The sequence below is a fragment of the Aptenodytes patagonicus genome, chromosome 11, assembly GCF_965638725.1.
Source record: "Aptenodytes patagonicus chromosome 11, bAptPat1.pri.cur, whole genome shotgun sequence".
Lineage (NCBI taxonomy): Eukaryota > Metazoa > Chordata > Aves > Sphenisciformes > Spheniscidae > Aptenodytes > Aptenodytes patagonicus.
This window is the reverse complement of record NC_134959.1, coordinates 10599819-10615611: the sequence shown is the minus strand read 5'-3', so window position 1 is coordinate 10615611 and position 15793 is coordinate 10599819. Positions and strand designations below refer to the sequence as shown.

General features: G+C 34.8%; 1 protein-coding gene across 1 annotated transcript in view; it reads left to right on the top strand.

Annotated features, from left to right (window-relative positions):
- The window catches only part of DYNC1LI2 (dynein cytoplasmic 1 light intermediate chain 2), a 28588-nt gene extending 15821 nt beyond the window's left edge, over positions 1-12767 (top strand). Inside the window, exons 7-13 of the mRNA XM_076349109.1 lie at positions 133-268; positions 611-722; positions 1849-1908; positions 2649-2690; positions 3137-3254; positions 4264-4380; positions 9750-12767. Of these exons, the coding sequence (XP_076205224.1) occupies positions 133-268; positions 611-722; positions 1849-1908; positions 2649-2690; positions 3137-3254; positions 4264-4380; positions 9750-9856 (692 nt within the window). The 3' untranslated portion in view covers positions 9857-12767. The remainder of the gene's footprint in view (positions 1-132; positions 269-610; positions 723-1848; positions 1909-2648; positions 2691-3136; positions 3255-4263; positions 4381-9749) is intronic.
- The last annotated feature ends 3026 nt before the right edge of the window (positions 12768-15793 follow it).

Here is a 15793-nt window from a genome sequence, read left to right as displayed (position 1 = left end):
GCTATAGCTTTTGCCTTGAACTGCTTCTCAAAATGAGGTCTAGTAGATATATGTCCATTAGCTCCTGTTTTGAAATTCTTACTATAATTTAAAAACTATGTCTTACATAACTTTCCTTAAATAAATAATCAGATGGGGCTGCCTTGATTTATACATCAGTTAAGGAAGAAAAGAACCTAGATCTGTTGTATAAGTACATTGTACATAAAACATATGGTTTTCAGTTTACCACACCTGCCTTAGTGGTAGAAAAGGATGCAGTTTTTATGTAAGTCAATTGAATAAGCAGCATGGTTTCAGATTGTTTTCTATTAAGCACTACACTTCATATAACATATATATAAAAATAACTCGAATGGTTTGTGTCGTTCAAATGCTTAGTATGTGAGCCTTCTGAAATCCTGAATTAAAAAAACAACTTAGTGCATATTACTTGGGTTACTTGACTCAGAGTATACCATTCCAGCTTTTTAGTATCCTTGGAATTTAGCTGAGAATTAGGACTTACCTACAGTAAAATTGCCTTATTCAGGTAGAGGGCAGTAAATAAATGGTTTCCGTAGAAGTGCTTTTTGTGACTGAAAAAGCAAAGCTTTCCTTCTTTTTATAGACCTGCCGGTTGGGACAATGAGAAGAAAATTGCCATTTTATATGAAAACTTCTCAACAGTGAAACCAGAAGATGCATATGAGGACTTCATTGTGAAACCTCCTGTAAGAAAGGTAAAAAGGAGTAAACTCTTCCCTGCCCCCCAACAAATAAATGCAGTTTGCTTGAGTGGCTACTAATAACTATCAGTATTGAAAAATTCCAAATATAAATGTAATTTTTTTTTTTATCCAAATGTGTGAAACATCAGGCTTTCATTTTCCAGTTGTTGAAAATACTGCAAGCAAATGGAGAAATCATTCACTTTAGTGAATGAAAGGCAGTCCAAAAATAACCATTTCACATGAACCTTTTTACATGCGTGGGGCAAAAACACTTTTTGAAAGTGGAGAATACTGTTGTAGGACTTCAACAATTTACATATATACACACATGGCATTGAGGTTACCGTGTAATGGCAAATCTTGTAAAACAAGACAGTATATCACTATTGCATTAACGTATTATTAATGACAGATTTCTTCATGTAAGGCAAGAGTAGTAAATAATCCATATAAATTCTGTATATTGCTGATTTTGTGAGTATAGGCATACAGGACTAGGATATGTGTAAAATGGATAATACGGAAAATTGTAAATGAAATTGAATTCTGGTCTGTATTGGAAAGCTTCTTTTACAACTTTCTTACCCGCTTAACATTTCTAGCTCAAGCCCCAGTATTTGGAAGAGGGAAAAGCTGTTTGAAGCTTTCATGTAAGGGAAAGGTTTAATCCCGTTGCTTGTAACTCATGGCACCTATAGGAAATAAGCATTGCCTAATAGCAGTGTTACAACTGATAAACTAGTGTAATACTTTTGGGGGCTGAGGGATTGAGTGTGGGGTCTTATGGAGTAAGGTAATCTCAGGTCTTTGAAGATATGCTGATGAGATAAATACCTAAACTTAAAAAGATGAATGTGGCTACTTACCAAGTACTCATCTTTCTAGGAGAATACCCACAGACTGGCATCAATACTAGTCTACTCCATTCACTCCAATACTTTTTTTTTAATGACAACTTCTTTAACGTTACTACTCTTTTAAATGTGAAAGTTGTTTTTTTTTTTTTTTTTTAAAGTAAAGGATGGTATTAAAGATTTGCCTGTTTTTCTTCCCTTTTGATCACCAAAACATTAGTAAAAACAACTGTGGTAATTTCAGTTTTTTACTTCTAATAACAAAATATTTTGTTCAACAGTTAGTCCATGATAAAGAGCTGGCAGCAGAAGATGAACAAGTATTTCTTATGAAGCAGCAGGTAAGAATGGAAGAATGAAAATAAGTCCTTACTAAATAAGATTTCACTTTAAGCTCTCATTGTTACTGCCTTCAGTTTTTCATTCCTCATTTAAATCACTAGATAGACACTTTTCAGCTTTGCAAATTCTGATGTAATTGTGAAATAAGACTTTTCTTTATTTTAACAAATACAAGTAGAAAATATGGCCACTTATCTTGGCAAGTTAAAAGGAAAATATGCTGAGAACAGAAATAATTTACATTTCAAAGGAGAAGAGCAAGAAGATAATTTTAAATTTCATAACATAGATGTACTGATCTGTAAAATATAAATACGTTTAAAACATAATGTCTTAGCGTTGCAGAATTCTTACAGCCAGAGGCTTGAAAGACTTTAAGGTGTCAAATTTGGCTATGCTGTATCTTGTTACTTTCTTTACTGCTCTATTGTTTAAAAAACCTCATAATACTTTCCTGTATAGTTGATTATAAATATCATAGAGGTTACAGACTTGGGTGTCTATGGTTCTGCCTTATAGTTCTGGAACGGTTGTGTAAGACAAAGGACTGAAGCTTATTTACTCATTTTAACTCTGTCCTCTAGTGGTAAAGTCTGGAAGTATATAAATATCAAAGAGGAAGCCTGTAAATATCAGAAAAAAATTATCAAATAAATTAATGGTTAGTCAGCTTCACTGTATTTTATTCCTTTATATTTTCTGAAATATATTTAATATTCTTAATATGTTGTTTTTGCAGTCATTCCTTGCCAAACAGCCAGCAACGCCTACAAGAGCATCAGTAAGTAGATCCAAGAGAAGAGTAGGAGGTGTTTTGTTTCCTTCTAGGGAAGAGGGAATGATTCTAACCTGTAGAGATTCATTTTGTAAATGTAAATGTAAAATACATAATCTCCCCAAACTGCAGAAAGTAAATTTAAAAAAAAAAAGTGCCAATATTTAAAAATGTTGCTTATAAATTACCTCATTCTTATTAACTGTGGAAACATAGAAATATGTGATGATTATTGAACTGAAAATTTCCTGCAACTATTCATCCTTTCTTTTAGTGGAGGCACATGCCCAGAAAAACTGGTGGTGGTTTGTTTGGGGTTTTTTCCCCCCAGTGTGCATACACTATAGTGCTAATACAAGGTTTAAAAAGTAATTTGTATGTAATGTTACATTTGCTTTATATAACTACTCCATTTAAGTTCTCTGATTTGTGTGATTTGGACTCTTTTTAAGGAATCTCCTGCAAGAGGCCCTGCAGGATCCCCAAGAACTCAAGGCAGAGCTGGTCCTGCCAATGTACCCAGTGCCTCACCAATAACATCAGTTAAGAAACCAGATCCAAATATTAAAAGTATGAATAAGCATTTTACTGTTTTCATCATGTGTTACTCCCTTAAAAAAAAAAAAAAATCCTCTTTTGTAGAAAGATTTTGGAATTTATTCACTAATGGTATAGTTAGTTTAATAACAGGAATGAATTTATGACATAGCTTCAGGTTTGATTTTTTTTTTTTTTTTTTTGGTCATTCATATGACTTGGAAGTAGAGTTCTGTTATTGCCAAGCAGTCAGACACAGTTCAAATACATTATTTCCTTAAGTTGACTAAATACATTTATTATGCATCAGTTGGATTATTAGAGTGGGGACTGCTTTAAACTATACGCAGTTTTATACTTCCTATCACTTATTCTGGAATCCACAATGAAACCTGTTCTTCTACTAAACTCTCTCTAGAATGTCATTTTCTACAGTACATGAAGTAACTTGCAAATTACACCCTTTCACCTCCCTCAGCCCTAAGATGGAGCTCCACGTTGTTGAGTGGTTTCTTTCTGTGCATTAAGAAAGTTGGTAGGGCCAGTATTGTTTTTAATTATGCACTGTGGTGCCGTACCTCACTCACAGTGAATAAAATACTCATGCAGTTCTGCATCATGTCTCCTTGCTGTATATCCAAGTTCTGATTTATGAAAAGTAGTGTGGCATGAAAGACTGCACTAAAACGTCTATGCAGTTTGTTAATGGACTTATAAATCTTTGAATTGCACATCCATACTTAATACTTTGTTTCTTGGCTTCTACATTTAGAAAAAACAAAAGCATACAAATATTTAGATTAAAATTTTGTGCCTCCCCACCCCCATTCCAGAAGAGCACTTACATGCTTTCAGTCATTTCTGACTTTGCCAAAGAATGCAAAGGACTAGTGTCTTTAAATTGAGCAAGGAGAGACTCTCTCATATTTGAGGTTTATTTCCTTGATTGGTAAGAGAGTTATGTATGTATGTTAAAAAATAAGTTCTATAATTTACCAGCAATAACTATTCTGCGATGTATATCTATTTGTTTTTGATTTAGATAATGCTGCAAGTGAAGGTGTCTTGGCTAGTTTCTTTAACAGTCTCTTGAGCAAAAAGACTGGCTCTCCTGGGAGTCCTGGTGCTGGAGCAGTGCAAAGTACAGCCAAGAAATCAGGTATTGGACTTGTTATTGCAGGCTGGTTTGCATATTTTTAGTATTTTATTTGGCCCACATTGGTCTAACTGTGTGTATCTTTTAAACTGGTCAGTAAAGTGACAGACCTTGACAGGTGACAGTGCCAAAATGTGTAGTCTTTAAAAAAAAACTAAACTACTGCAACCTCACAACTTCAGGGCTTCTGTGAAGTCTGTTATAACTTGATTCTTTGAGTGAAGTTATGCTGCTGGGATATAAACAACATTTGAGTCTTGATCATATTCAGAAAGTGCTGATTTTCTTTTTTTTACTTTAGAATTCCTTCCTTTCTTGACACTTACCTGTTGCTTGAAGGAAATGCAGTTTATTGGGTTTGGACTGTAGTTTCCAGTCAAACTATTGAAATCTCTCCAGAGTTCGAGTTTAAATTAATTACTTCTTATGACAGCTTGAAGTTACTCTCTCATTAATTTAGTATTTTATTGTGATCCAACACAACTGGTAACACTGATCAAGTGGATTTGTTCTGTGTATGTGCCTATGACTGCATTGTATGAGAGATTTGCTGGTAAGTAATTGCACTAGTTTAGGTGACAGTAAAGGAAACCCATCAGAATACTTGTTACCTATACAAAACTCAGCGTTGTAAAACACATGGTTGTTCCACCCGTTAGTAGAAATTTACTACTTCGATTATTTAACTGTTTCTTTTTGATATTGGTGTTCCCATTACACTTATGTTCAGGAGCTTTCCTTCCAGAATTATTTCACTACTAAATTATTGATAGATATTCTACTTCTGATGCCAGACTTGTGAAATTATGTAAAATTTAATGGCGATTAACCCACGGTTTCTGATGCTTAGAGGAGTGTGTAAGGCCCAGACATTCTGAACTGGAAATGAAAAATATTTGATGCCAGCCACAGTGACGATATTGCCAGTAAGAGAACCAGAGTAGTTGTTGCAGTGTGGGTATTTGAACTGAAACTATTCCTGGAGAGGGGAAGTAAGGATTTTTTTTTAATTGGGAAGGTTTTTATATGACATTCCATGCTCTTAAAGCTCAAAAACGGCTAGAATTTGACTTATGGCAAGTCAGGTTTTTTTGGGTTTGTTTTTTTTTTTTTTAGCATGATAAATTCTGTAATTTATCTTTATTAAATTTATTTATTATAAAGATAATAAAAGAATTATTTGTTATGTATTATTTACATATTACTGTACCTACATTATAAGAATATTTAATTAATTCTTTCTTAATCCAGAATGCCCTCTTCAGTTATCACCGAAAGGTGCCCCCTGCTTCATCAAGTGCAGCATCATGCTATTACTGACCACAATGTCAAATTAACTGTTTTCATAGAAATAGGACTAGAAATAATTTTTAGGGATTATTTCATCCATGCTCTTTAGTTAAAGCAGAATCAGTTAGGGAGTTCCTGGCTAGTGATTAAAAAGCAAACAAACTCTGAAATAAAAGATGTAATATCTCTCCAGGAAGCCTATTCCAGTACTTAATTTCTTAGTTATTTTTTCTCTTGTACGGTCAGTATTTCTTAATCCCAATCCTATTTGTCTTGTTCGAGTGGAGACAGAGATCAGTGTAGCCCCTTTGTCTTTGCAGCAATCTTTTGCATATTTGAAAGCTATTACCCTTTTGCCTGTGACTTTTGTCTGGACTACAAAAATAGACTTCTGTTGGCCTTTCGTCACAGCACGTGTTTTTTATGGCTCTGATAATTCTTACTGTTCTACTTTGGACTGTCTACTCAGATGACCTGTTTCTTTTGGTGCTCAGAAACAAATGCAGTACTTCAGACAAGGCTTTGTCTGCCCTAAGTTAGGGGTTACTTAATCTGCGTTATGTATTGTGCTTCTGTTTGGATGTCTCAGCATGATGCTAAGTTTTTTTCAGCTGTATGATATTAATCAGGATTTCTTACAACAGTACAGCCAGTTTAATACAATTTCTGCCTCCTGGTAGGAGGTTTTCTAGTGTGTATCAAATTACCTTAGTGTTTCCAAAAGTCGTACGTTTGCTTTATCATTGTTTTCCATTCTATTATTATGCACCACTTTGATAATTTATATAAATAACTTTTTACCTCCAATCCTGTCTTTCAAAATCCTTTGTGGTCCCTTCAGGCATGCTTGCCTACATATCTGATATCTTCAACAGCTGGACAGGGTAGATTGCTGAATAAAAATAGTGAGTAGTACTATGGATAACTAATGGGTAATTTTATCAAATACATTCATTTTTCTGAAATATCAAGACTTTTTTTTTCTAGTTTGTTTATATGAAGGTTATGTGAGATGTGATATCGACCACTTCTCCCTTCTCCACAGGACCTGTTATCCTATCATAGAAAGAAATTTGGTTGGCTTGACACAACTTGTTGGTAACAGATCCGTGTTGATTGTTGTGCTGGTAGGCTGCTTGTAAGCATCTAAAACATAATTGCAATTTCTGGAAAAAATACTAGAGTAAACTAACTAGTCTGTAATGGGCTTTACTCTTTCCTCTTTCAGTCTTCTAGAACATCATGTGCCTTTCAGGAGTTTTCAAAGATAATATGACTATGTGTACCTTCCCCCCCTGCCTTGTGTCAGCATTAACTTCTAATTTAAATAGATTCTTTCTCTCCTGAAACATCTTGAGACAGTAGTCATACATCCTTTCTTAACTTTCTTGTTTTGTTAGACTAAATTAGACAAGTTCTTCTGTTGGAGATTGAGCTCTGTCTTCCCTACAAGTTTCTTCTTCCTTAGTTCCCATCATTGGCTTATCTTTTCTTGAACATGAGTGATTAGAATTGTATGCAGCACTCCAGATATATCTCATTGTAGTGCCTGGTACAGCAGTTCTCTTTCTTTTGTGGAAGTACTTCTGAGTGATCTCAAGATCGCAGTTGGCTTTTCTTGGCTGCATCAAGTTGGCAGCTCACATTCCCTGACTTTTGGAACAGAACAATTGGCTTTCACTCACAAGATGATATGCCTATTCCTCGTCAGCTGATGTGCTCGCATCTTATATTCAATATAAGATTAAACTTTCCTGAGAAGGTAAGGACTCATCACAATGGTATCTGAAAAGCTCTTGTTGAGTTTATAAGGTAGCTGGTGCTGGTGGTAACAGAAAAGATTACTTGCTCTTTTGTGGAAGAGTTGAGGAGAGTATCTTGGAGAAAGTCTTATTTATGGCAGCATCCTCTGTGCAAGTAAATGTGCTAAAATGGTCTTTGTAGGCTTTTTAAATGTCTAATCTAAACTGTTTAAAGAGCCCTAAGTTTTCAGAAGGTTGACACTAAAAATATTTAGCTTTGAAGAGACCATCCATTTCTCCCACAGCTATGAATATCCTGTGGTTGGAATTTTGAGATTTTGTCACAGGATGAGGGAGACATTGTGGATCTCAACATACTGGTCAGCCTAATTGATTGATTGGTTTCTGCTATGTTAACTCTTATTTGAGAGAACTCTCTCATCTGGGCAGATGCTGCAATATCATGTCCATTTTTCATGCTGTGTAATTCCTCACCCATCTTATTTGCCTTCATGTTTCTGGACTGTCTTTCTTATGTGTAGACCATGATATTTTAAAGAACTTCAATTGGTGGTTTCTGCGGTGGATTATTTTTCTTTACATGGACTTCTAGACTTAAAAAGTTATTTCATTTATATTCACAAGAAGATTCTTGCAAATTCTAAGATTTGCCTTCACCCTTCTATTCCTGTGCAATAGATAAAGAACTAGAGTTCCCTGCTCTCGCTCTAATCTAGAAAGGAGAATACATGTAATTGTATGGAACACATCTAATTGACTAAGGCCATTACCATCCTTGACAATATTTTTGTAGGAAAACTGAAAGGAAGTATCAATTTAATTTATAACGGAGGGGAAATTTTTATTTTCTTAAAAACAGCTCCTTGTATTTCTTCTCCTTTGAAAGGTGCTTACCTATGAAGGTCGTAGAGGGGAGTATGTAAACCTACATAGCATTGAAGAGCTTGGCAATGTTTTTCCTGTCCAGTATGAGGTAGTTGCAGGAGACAGCTGCTTGGTATTATTTTGGAGGCTTAAGGATCCAGTTCATCTAGCGTAAAAAAAAAGCCACAGTTTTTGTTTAGACCTGCGTTTGCTTGAGCAAGAATTTTGTGTGGTTTTTATTGTTTTAGGGTTTAGGTTTTTTTAACTCCAAGGTGTACTATTAGTCTACATGTAAAGTGTTTTGTATTGTAAGTTATATTACAGTTAATGTACTAATTCTTTAATTTTGTTTAAATACTCATGCTTTGAATAGATGCTATTAAGAGTACTGTGGCTTATGACTAGTGCTTAAATCTAAAACCTTTATAGTGATTAAAGGTAACCTTTTAACTTGGTTATGTCTTTGTACTTTGGAAAAAAACACTTAAATCTCTAACAGTCAAATCTTGCCTTCTTAATGTTTTCAGTATGTACCCTGGAAAAAAATCCACCTAATATTTCACACACATTTGAGCTGGAAAACAGATGCTTGTTAAATTCTTTGGCTATGTAAGGAAGCTGTACATGGTTATATAATCTACTTCTTGTCTAAAAATATAGCTTTTTAATCTTAAATGCTTGTATGCTCTAAGCATTAGAATATATTGTTCCAGTTTTAGCGATGAATTTCTCTGTGGGTTTATAATTTTCAGAATGAGAGAATTAAACTGATGGTTCAGTTACAGAATTGTTAAAAAGTTTTGAGTCTAATATAAAAATGTAAGATACGCCTTTCCATGAAATACTTCAGTGTGTCTGTTTCCAATTGAAGAAGTCCTTTGAAATGACTGTTCTGAGATATTACATGAATATGCAATTCATGTCCCCTTTTTTAAGGGAAACATTGTCTGCAGACATAAAAGAGTTCTTCCTGTTAGTTGTTTAATATTAAAACTCAGCAAGTACAAGTGTGACCAAACAAATGTGACTTTTGTAGCAGGTGTCCTACATACCTTGGAAAACTTGTGGTTAAAATCTGGGTTTAAATAAAGTCCTTGCTATCAATACTAATAACAGAATTATGTACAGTTGATTTTTTTATAGAAAGTTCTAAATGTGGTTGGTTTTAAAATGTTAGTTGCTGTAAAATATATCCCAGACATTGTGCTTTATGCTGCTGTATAATTCAGCATTTCATCTCTTTGATGAAATGAAATCAAACCTTAGTATTTATCAGTCTTTACATAGACATTACCTTGCATTGTGTCTGGCCCTGTGTTCTTGGGTAGGTGGCGAAATAATGAGAAATTGAATAATATATTGTCATATAAGAGTGATTTTATGAATACTTGTACTCATCGGTTAAAACATTTCATTGAAATTAGATTGCTTTAACCTTGTCCTTTTTCTTTTTAGGACAAAAAACAGTTTTGACAAATGTTCAAGAGGAATTGGATAGGATGACTCGCAAGCCAGACTCTATGGTAACAACAAACTCTCCTCCAACAGAGAACGAAGCTTGATAGCGCATGAAAAATGCATATGCAAATGACCAAATAACTATGTATGTTGATCTGATAAGACCAGGAATTTTCTGCTATGGCAGATGCTATCGGTTTTCTTGGGGCAGGGGAAATGAGCTTACTACATCATTGCCTTGTCCCAGTAAAAAGTGCACATTCAGGAAGTTTGCATATAAAATCCCTCTGTATAAGATAACCATTTAGAGTTTATATAGGGCAATTCTTTTGGTTTTGGAGGTAAGCAGGTGCAGCTGCATTTCCTGTTGTGAAGAACACAGAGAAGCAAAATGGAGAATTCTTATCAAAATACTACTACTGACTGCACACAAGGCAAGAAAAAGAAATGAAATCCTCTTTGAGAGTTACTGGAATTGGCTACTTGTATGTTTGCAAATGCATTATATTCTTGGAAAGGTGGTGGTGGTGGTGTAACAGAGCATTAATTAGGTGAAAGAAGCCTAGGTAGGGAATGGAGCCGTAAAAGGGGAAACAGATTTGGGACAGTAAGAAACTAGAATGTTGGATTGACTGGAGAGGAGCAATGTTGTTAAACCCTGTGTTTCACATAGGGTAAATAATCACTGTTTTAAAAAGACTACTTTACATTGGAGAATTCCAGGCCAAACACTAAGCATCATGGGAATTTATTCTTGTTATAAATCTTGTTTTAGTTTTTAAAAAAGTCTAAGAGTGTGGATGCCCTTTCTGGTGTAGCTGACAAAGGGAGAAACTATAACTTGTTTAGATCCAAGTGCCTGGCACAGTGTGTGATGTGTCTTTAGAAGGTGCTTGAACTTATTGTGCACTGCAGTACAAACAGTCACTGTTTGGTTTTATTTTAAAATCAGTAGTTCGGCGATTTGTATTTAATTTTAAATCCTGTTTTCTGATAGCTTCTGCCTTTTTTTATGCCAAGAGGCTAGCCTATGAAGAATGGTGGGTGACGTATCATTTTCCCATAATGAAATGTGCTACAGAACACTCTCAGTATTTTTTTTTCTTACTTTTTGTAACTAAATATTAGCTACCAAACTGAAATTGATTCCTGCCTTACACCTATGGAGGTTTTTAAAAAAAACTTTCAAGGCCCTAGTTCCAGCCACATCTGCTGCAGGTGCAGCCAACTCCCAATTCTGAAGGTAACCTAAAAAGTATGAATGTGTACATGATGAACATACTCAATAACTTGTTTTGTATTTTCTTTACTGTAGCATTTCATTTGGAAAGATGGGTTGTGGTTGTCCCCGTTGCTTTAACGGAGCTCTGTCCATGGTCACTTAAAACCATCATTCTGTAAAAACAAACAAAACCGCTATGGTTACTGAAATGGCACTTTGATTTTATATACGGTGTGCTTGTTTTACATGTACACACTACCATAAATTAAAAATACCAAGCATATTCTGTGCTCTTAATGCTGAAGGGAAAAACCACAATTTGAATTATGCAGAGTTTACTTTTTATTGATATGAACTTGTTGTACTAAATCTGATGTCTGGATATAACTTCCCTAATATATATTGTTACTTAAATATACAGAACTAGATTGACCACTAACACAGTACTGGATGTTAACTTCAAATCCTATGTTACATCAAGAGGCTGTTCTTGTAAGTCTGTCTAAACATTATCTAGAAAGCTAAGAGTATTTACTTGCCTCTTTGACAAACATTAACAAGAGTATGTTATTTGTGCCAGTTTTTTTGTTGCAAATACTATATTTTTCTCTTTTTTTTTTTTTAACTTTTTTTTAATAAACGGTATGACCTGAAGTTATACAGTTGTCTAGATAACAGTTAGACTGTGGATGGCTGATGGGTAATGTGGATGTACTTCCTGGTGTAATGGGTGCCAGTTGCAAGTTACCACACCAGAAGAAGTAATTACACACTGTCCTCCTGACACTGAGAATTGAGATTGGAGACTAAAACATCAAAAACTCAACAGGAAGATTGAAAAAGTATGTGATCATAATGGGATATAGTTTGAAAACCTCAGTCTGAAACTGCATTTTTATGTCATCTAACCTGATAAGCACTTTCTCTAGCAATATGGCTAAAACTTAAAACTGAAGTACTTTCCAGTTTTATAAAAACGTTAAATATACTAGAATTGATCAAAACTGATAATGTGTGATAACTTACCAGCTTTGCAGAAAGATGCTTCTGACAAAACAGAGACAGATTTCCGGTGTCTAATTGCAAGTGAATGCTCCTAGTTTACTGAAAGAAAGTTGTAAGTAATGTAGCATCCTGTGGTTGCCAAAGTCTGTCAACTTTGGTAAGCTGCACAGTTGTTATTCTGGTGTCTTCAAGCATTGGAACCAAAGGCCAAATTGCAAACAGCCTTTACATTTTCAAGTGAAACGTCATTTTATTTGCAGATACACTTGTATGGTAGACTGTTTAAACTATTATATGACTATATTTATATGCATTATAGTGACTGCATCTACTGTTCATGTTTAAACTAAGAAAACAAAAGATGAAAGCATTCAACTTGAAGCAAATAGAAAAGTTTAAAGATTGGCCCTCCATAAAAATGCTGTGGTTATGCTGCTTGATTTTAAGTTTGCACTTTTTTTATTGGCATTTAAAAAACTGTTTAAACTGAACAGAATTCCGTATTTTATTTAATTTAACTACGTTGAAAGTGACTGCTCTGTACATCTTGAACTTAACAATATACATGCTGTAAATGAAAGTTCACTGTCCTGTATACTAAGTTTATTGGTTTTTTTTTTTTTCCAACTTACAATTAGGACTGCAAATGTATGAAACAAACCTTAGTCCAGTTGTATGGCTTTAACCAGGTGCAGTATGCAGTCATGTGGAATCTTGCTTTCTAGTGCTGGCAAAATGAGGACGTCTTTAATTACTGGCTTCAATAAACACGAATCCAGACTGCTTTATGCTGTGCTTTTTTGTTGTTTTTAAGATCCCCCTTCTAGAGCTGTTTCTGTGGGAGCAGAATATTAGTGAGTTCTGTGGAGAGGAGAAATAAGTTGGCTTGTACAGTTATGTACCTTAATGACAACTTCCTCTTTGGGAGTTCTTGTACCAGCCTTTGCTGATGCAACTCCCCTCTGGAGTTTGGAGCATGTACCTTGTGTCAGTAAAGCGAAGTTGGTATAGCTATGTTTGCAGAGAGAGGTGTGCTTGCGATAGCTTACACATAAGCAGTTACGTCAGCAGAAATGGTTTTGATGCAAAGTAATATGTTTCACGAGAATGGGGAAAGAGTTGTATATTTTACCAGGTTAAGATGTATACCTTCTAATGTATTTTGTGGAATACTGTATCCGAGCAGAGCACTGGTCCTAAATTTGCAGGATTAAAATCCAGGTTATGAGAAGTTTAAGGAGTAAATTGCTTGAGTGGTGCAAATGCGTCTTCTCTGCCAACAGCAAAGCTAAGTTTTCTCCCTTCGGTGGGCGTAACAAGTTCTTCCTAGTAAGCACAGAAAGAGTAGACTGATTTAATTAGGATTCTACTTCTTTACTTCATGGTTACTTTAACTGGATGCCTATATATTCCCCTGCATAGATTGAAGTTCTAGTTATTAATGTTTTTTGAGTCACCCTGCCTCTGAGATATAAATCAACTAAGCTTTTGGTTTCTAAAATATATAGTTTCTCTAGAAGTGAATCCTTATGAGGCCATGAAACAATTATAACTTTAGAATTGCCATAATGCTTTATTTTTTAATGAGTTCATTAATGTAAAGAATTAATTTTAGTCCTTTACGATGGGATTTAGAAAATCTTTTTTGAATATATGAAGATAATTATCTATGATGTTAATTTGGGAGGAAACGAAATGAAGACTTCATCTTCAGCCATGCTGAAGTTGAAAGTGACTTTCTTCAGAAAGACCGTAACAGTGGATTGAAATGGAAGAACATCTTTGTAACTCTTACATTTATTTTGCTGCTGTTCAACTGTAATTTGTTTTTTTGAAAGCAAAATGTCTCCAAATTTAAAAAAAAAAAGGGATAATAAGGTTTTGGTGTGGGAAAACATCTTGCTGGAGGCTCTAAGCTACTCTTACAAGATGAATCTTTCACTGCCTGTACTGTTCCAGGTGGTGGTGTTAACCCCTCTGGCTTTTCAGCCATGGCAGGATTTCGTTAGGGAATGAACTTCTCAGATAAGAACCTTTGCTTGAATAAAATCATCAGTTTCTGAGTCTTTGTAGTTCAAATACTTAAAAGGGAAAGGCTATAGATTATTAGGTTGTTACTGATGACCTAAACCAGACTCTGGTTGTCTGGGTCTATATGTAGAGCTGCATGGAATATCTGAATTGAATATTTAGTACCAAAAGCAGAACTTGTCTGTTATTCGGTCTTTTTAATTAAAATATAAATAATATATTCATAGGATAGAGGCAGTTTAATTCCAAAAGCACACTTTTGCTGGAATTCAGTTTTCCCTTCAAGGAAGCATTGACATAAAATTTCCAGCCTGTTCCACTATAGCCTTCATAATAATTACTTCTTCTCTGATCCGCTCAGATTGTGTGGAGAAGATAATGTAGGCACAAATAATTAAGAAAGCCAACAGTCTGAACTAATGCTTTGGGACACCACGTGGCTCTGGTTTCACAAACATCTGAAATTTCTGCAGTCAAATGTAGCTGTAGTTTATAAACAGCCATTCCATGCAATGGGAGTTGCAGAAGTGCAGGTGAGGGCAGAATCTGATCTAGCATGCTTTCTTTTCTCTGGAAAAGTGAAATGAAGCAAGCTCTGACTTGCACATGTACAAGATCAATGCCTCTTGAAATTCAAACGCTTAACAAAAGCTCAAGGAAATTAATTCTCTCAAATGAAGTGCTTTAGAAGTGGTAGTATAAATTTGTTGTTACAATGCTTCAAAATCATGCATGTCCCCATAAATCATAAGTATAGGGCACCTAATTCTGCTTTAAACTGGCTTAAAAAAAAAAAGATTAGTAGTATTAACACCTTAGGTACATTGCTGTATTTGGCAAAAGAAATGTTCAAGAGCATGGTGCTGACATTGTTTAGAAATGACTGATGCAAAAGATTTGACGTCAGTGTAAGTTGGTTATGTAGCACTGTTGCCCTCTGAAATAGCTATGTAATCACTTTGGTTTGTGTTCTGGTATTCATAGTCACAGACTTCGAGTTACTGGAGGGGTAATACTGAAACCACGCTAATAGTTACATGCAAGAGGTCTGTAAGATAATGTTGTAAACAAGGGAAGCAATTAATTTTATCTATTGCCTTTGTTTGCAGACTTTCTGTGTGGCAGAATCAACATTGCTAGTTGTAACTTTTTATCTGAAGAAAAAGATCCTTGACTCCCCTCTCCCTGACAATTAATTATAATTATGTTTTGCTGAAGGTTTCTGGAGATGAAATGTTCTAAGTCCAGAAGGTGGCAGACTTGGGATCAGTGCCTGTAGGTAATGCTGCTTAATGTGCCATCGCAAGATGCTATATGCATCGCTTGTGATGTTCCCTTAATAATTCTTGTTTGGCAGATTTTTTTTTTTTTTAGGTTAAATATCTTCCAAAGAGTGAATTACTGAATTTTTCCCAAACAAAAGCAATTTTGTTCAGTTCTAAGAATTTTGTTAATATGGGTTAAGCTTTTCTTTCTTTCTAATTTTGAGTTGTCTTAATTAAGACACTCTGGTTTCTTTCTTTCAGAACAAAAGCTGAAATAGCAGTGTCCAGCACTAAAAGAAAACAGTTCTATCTGTGCACAAGAAAGCGGAATTAGGTTGCACAAGCTGCCTTTGAAAAGTGTTTGATTTTTCAGTATGAATATTCACTAATGAAGCTGTTGGTACTTGTTTGTATGTAACACTTAGTGTAGCTTTATAACGCATGTAAAAATGTCATTCTTGTCTCAGACTTGCCAAATGCTTAAAACCAAAAATGCTTAAATGCCAATGCTTTAAAAC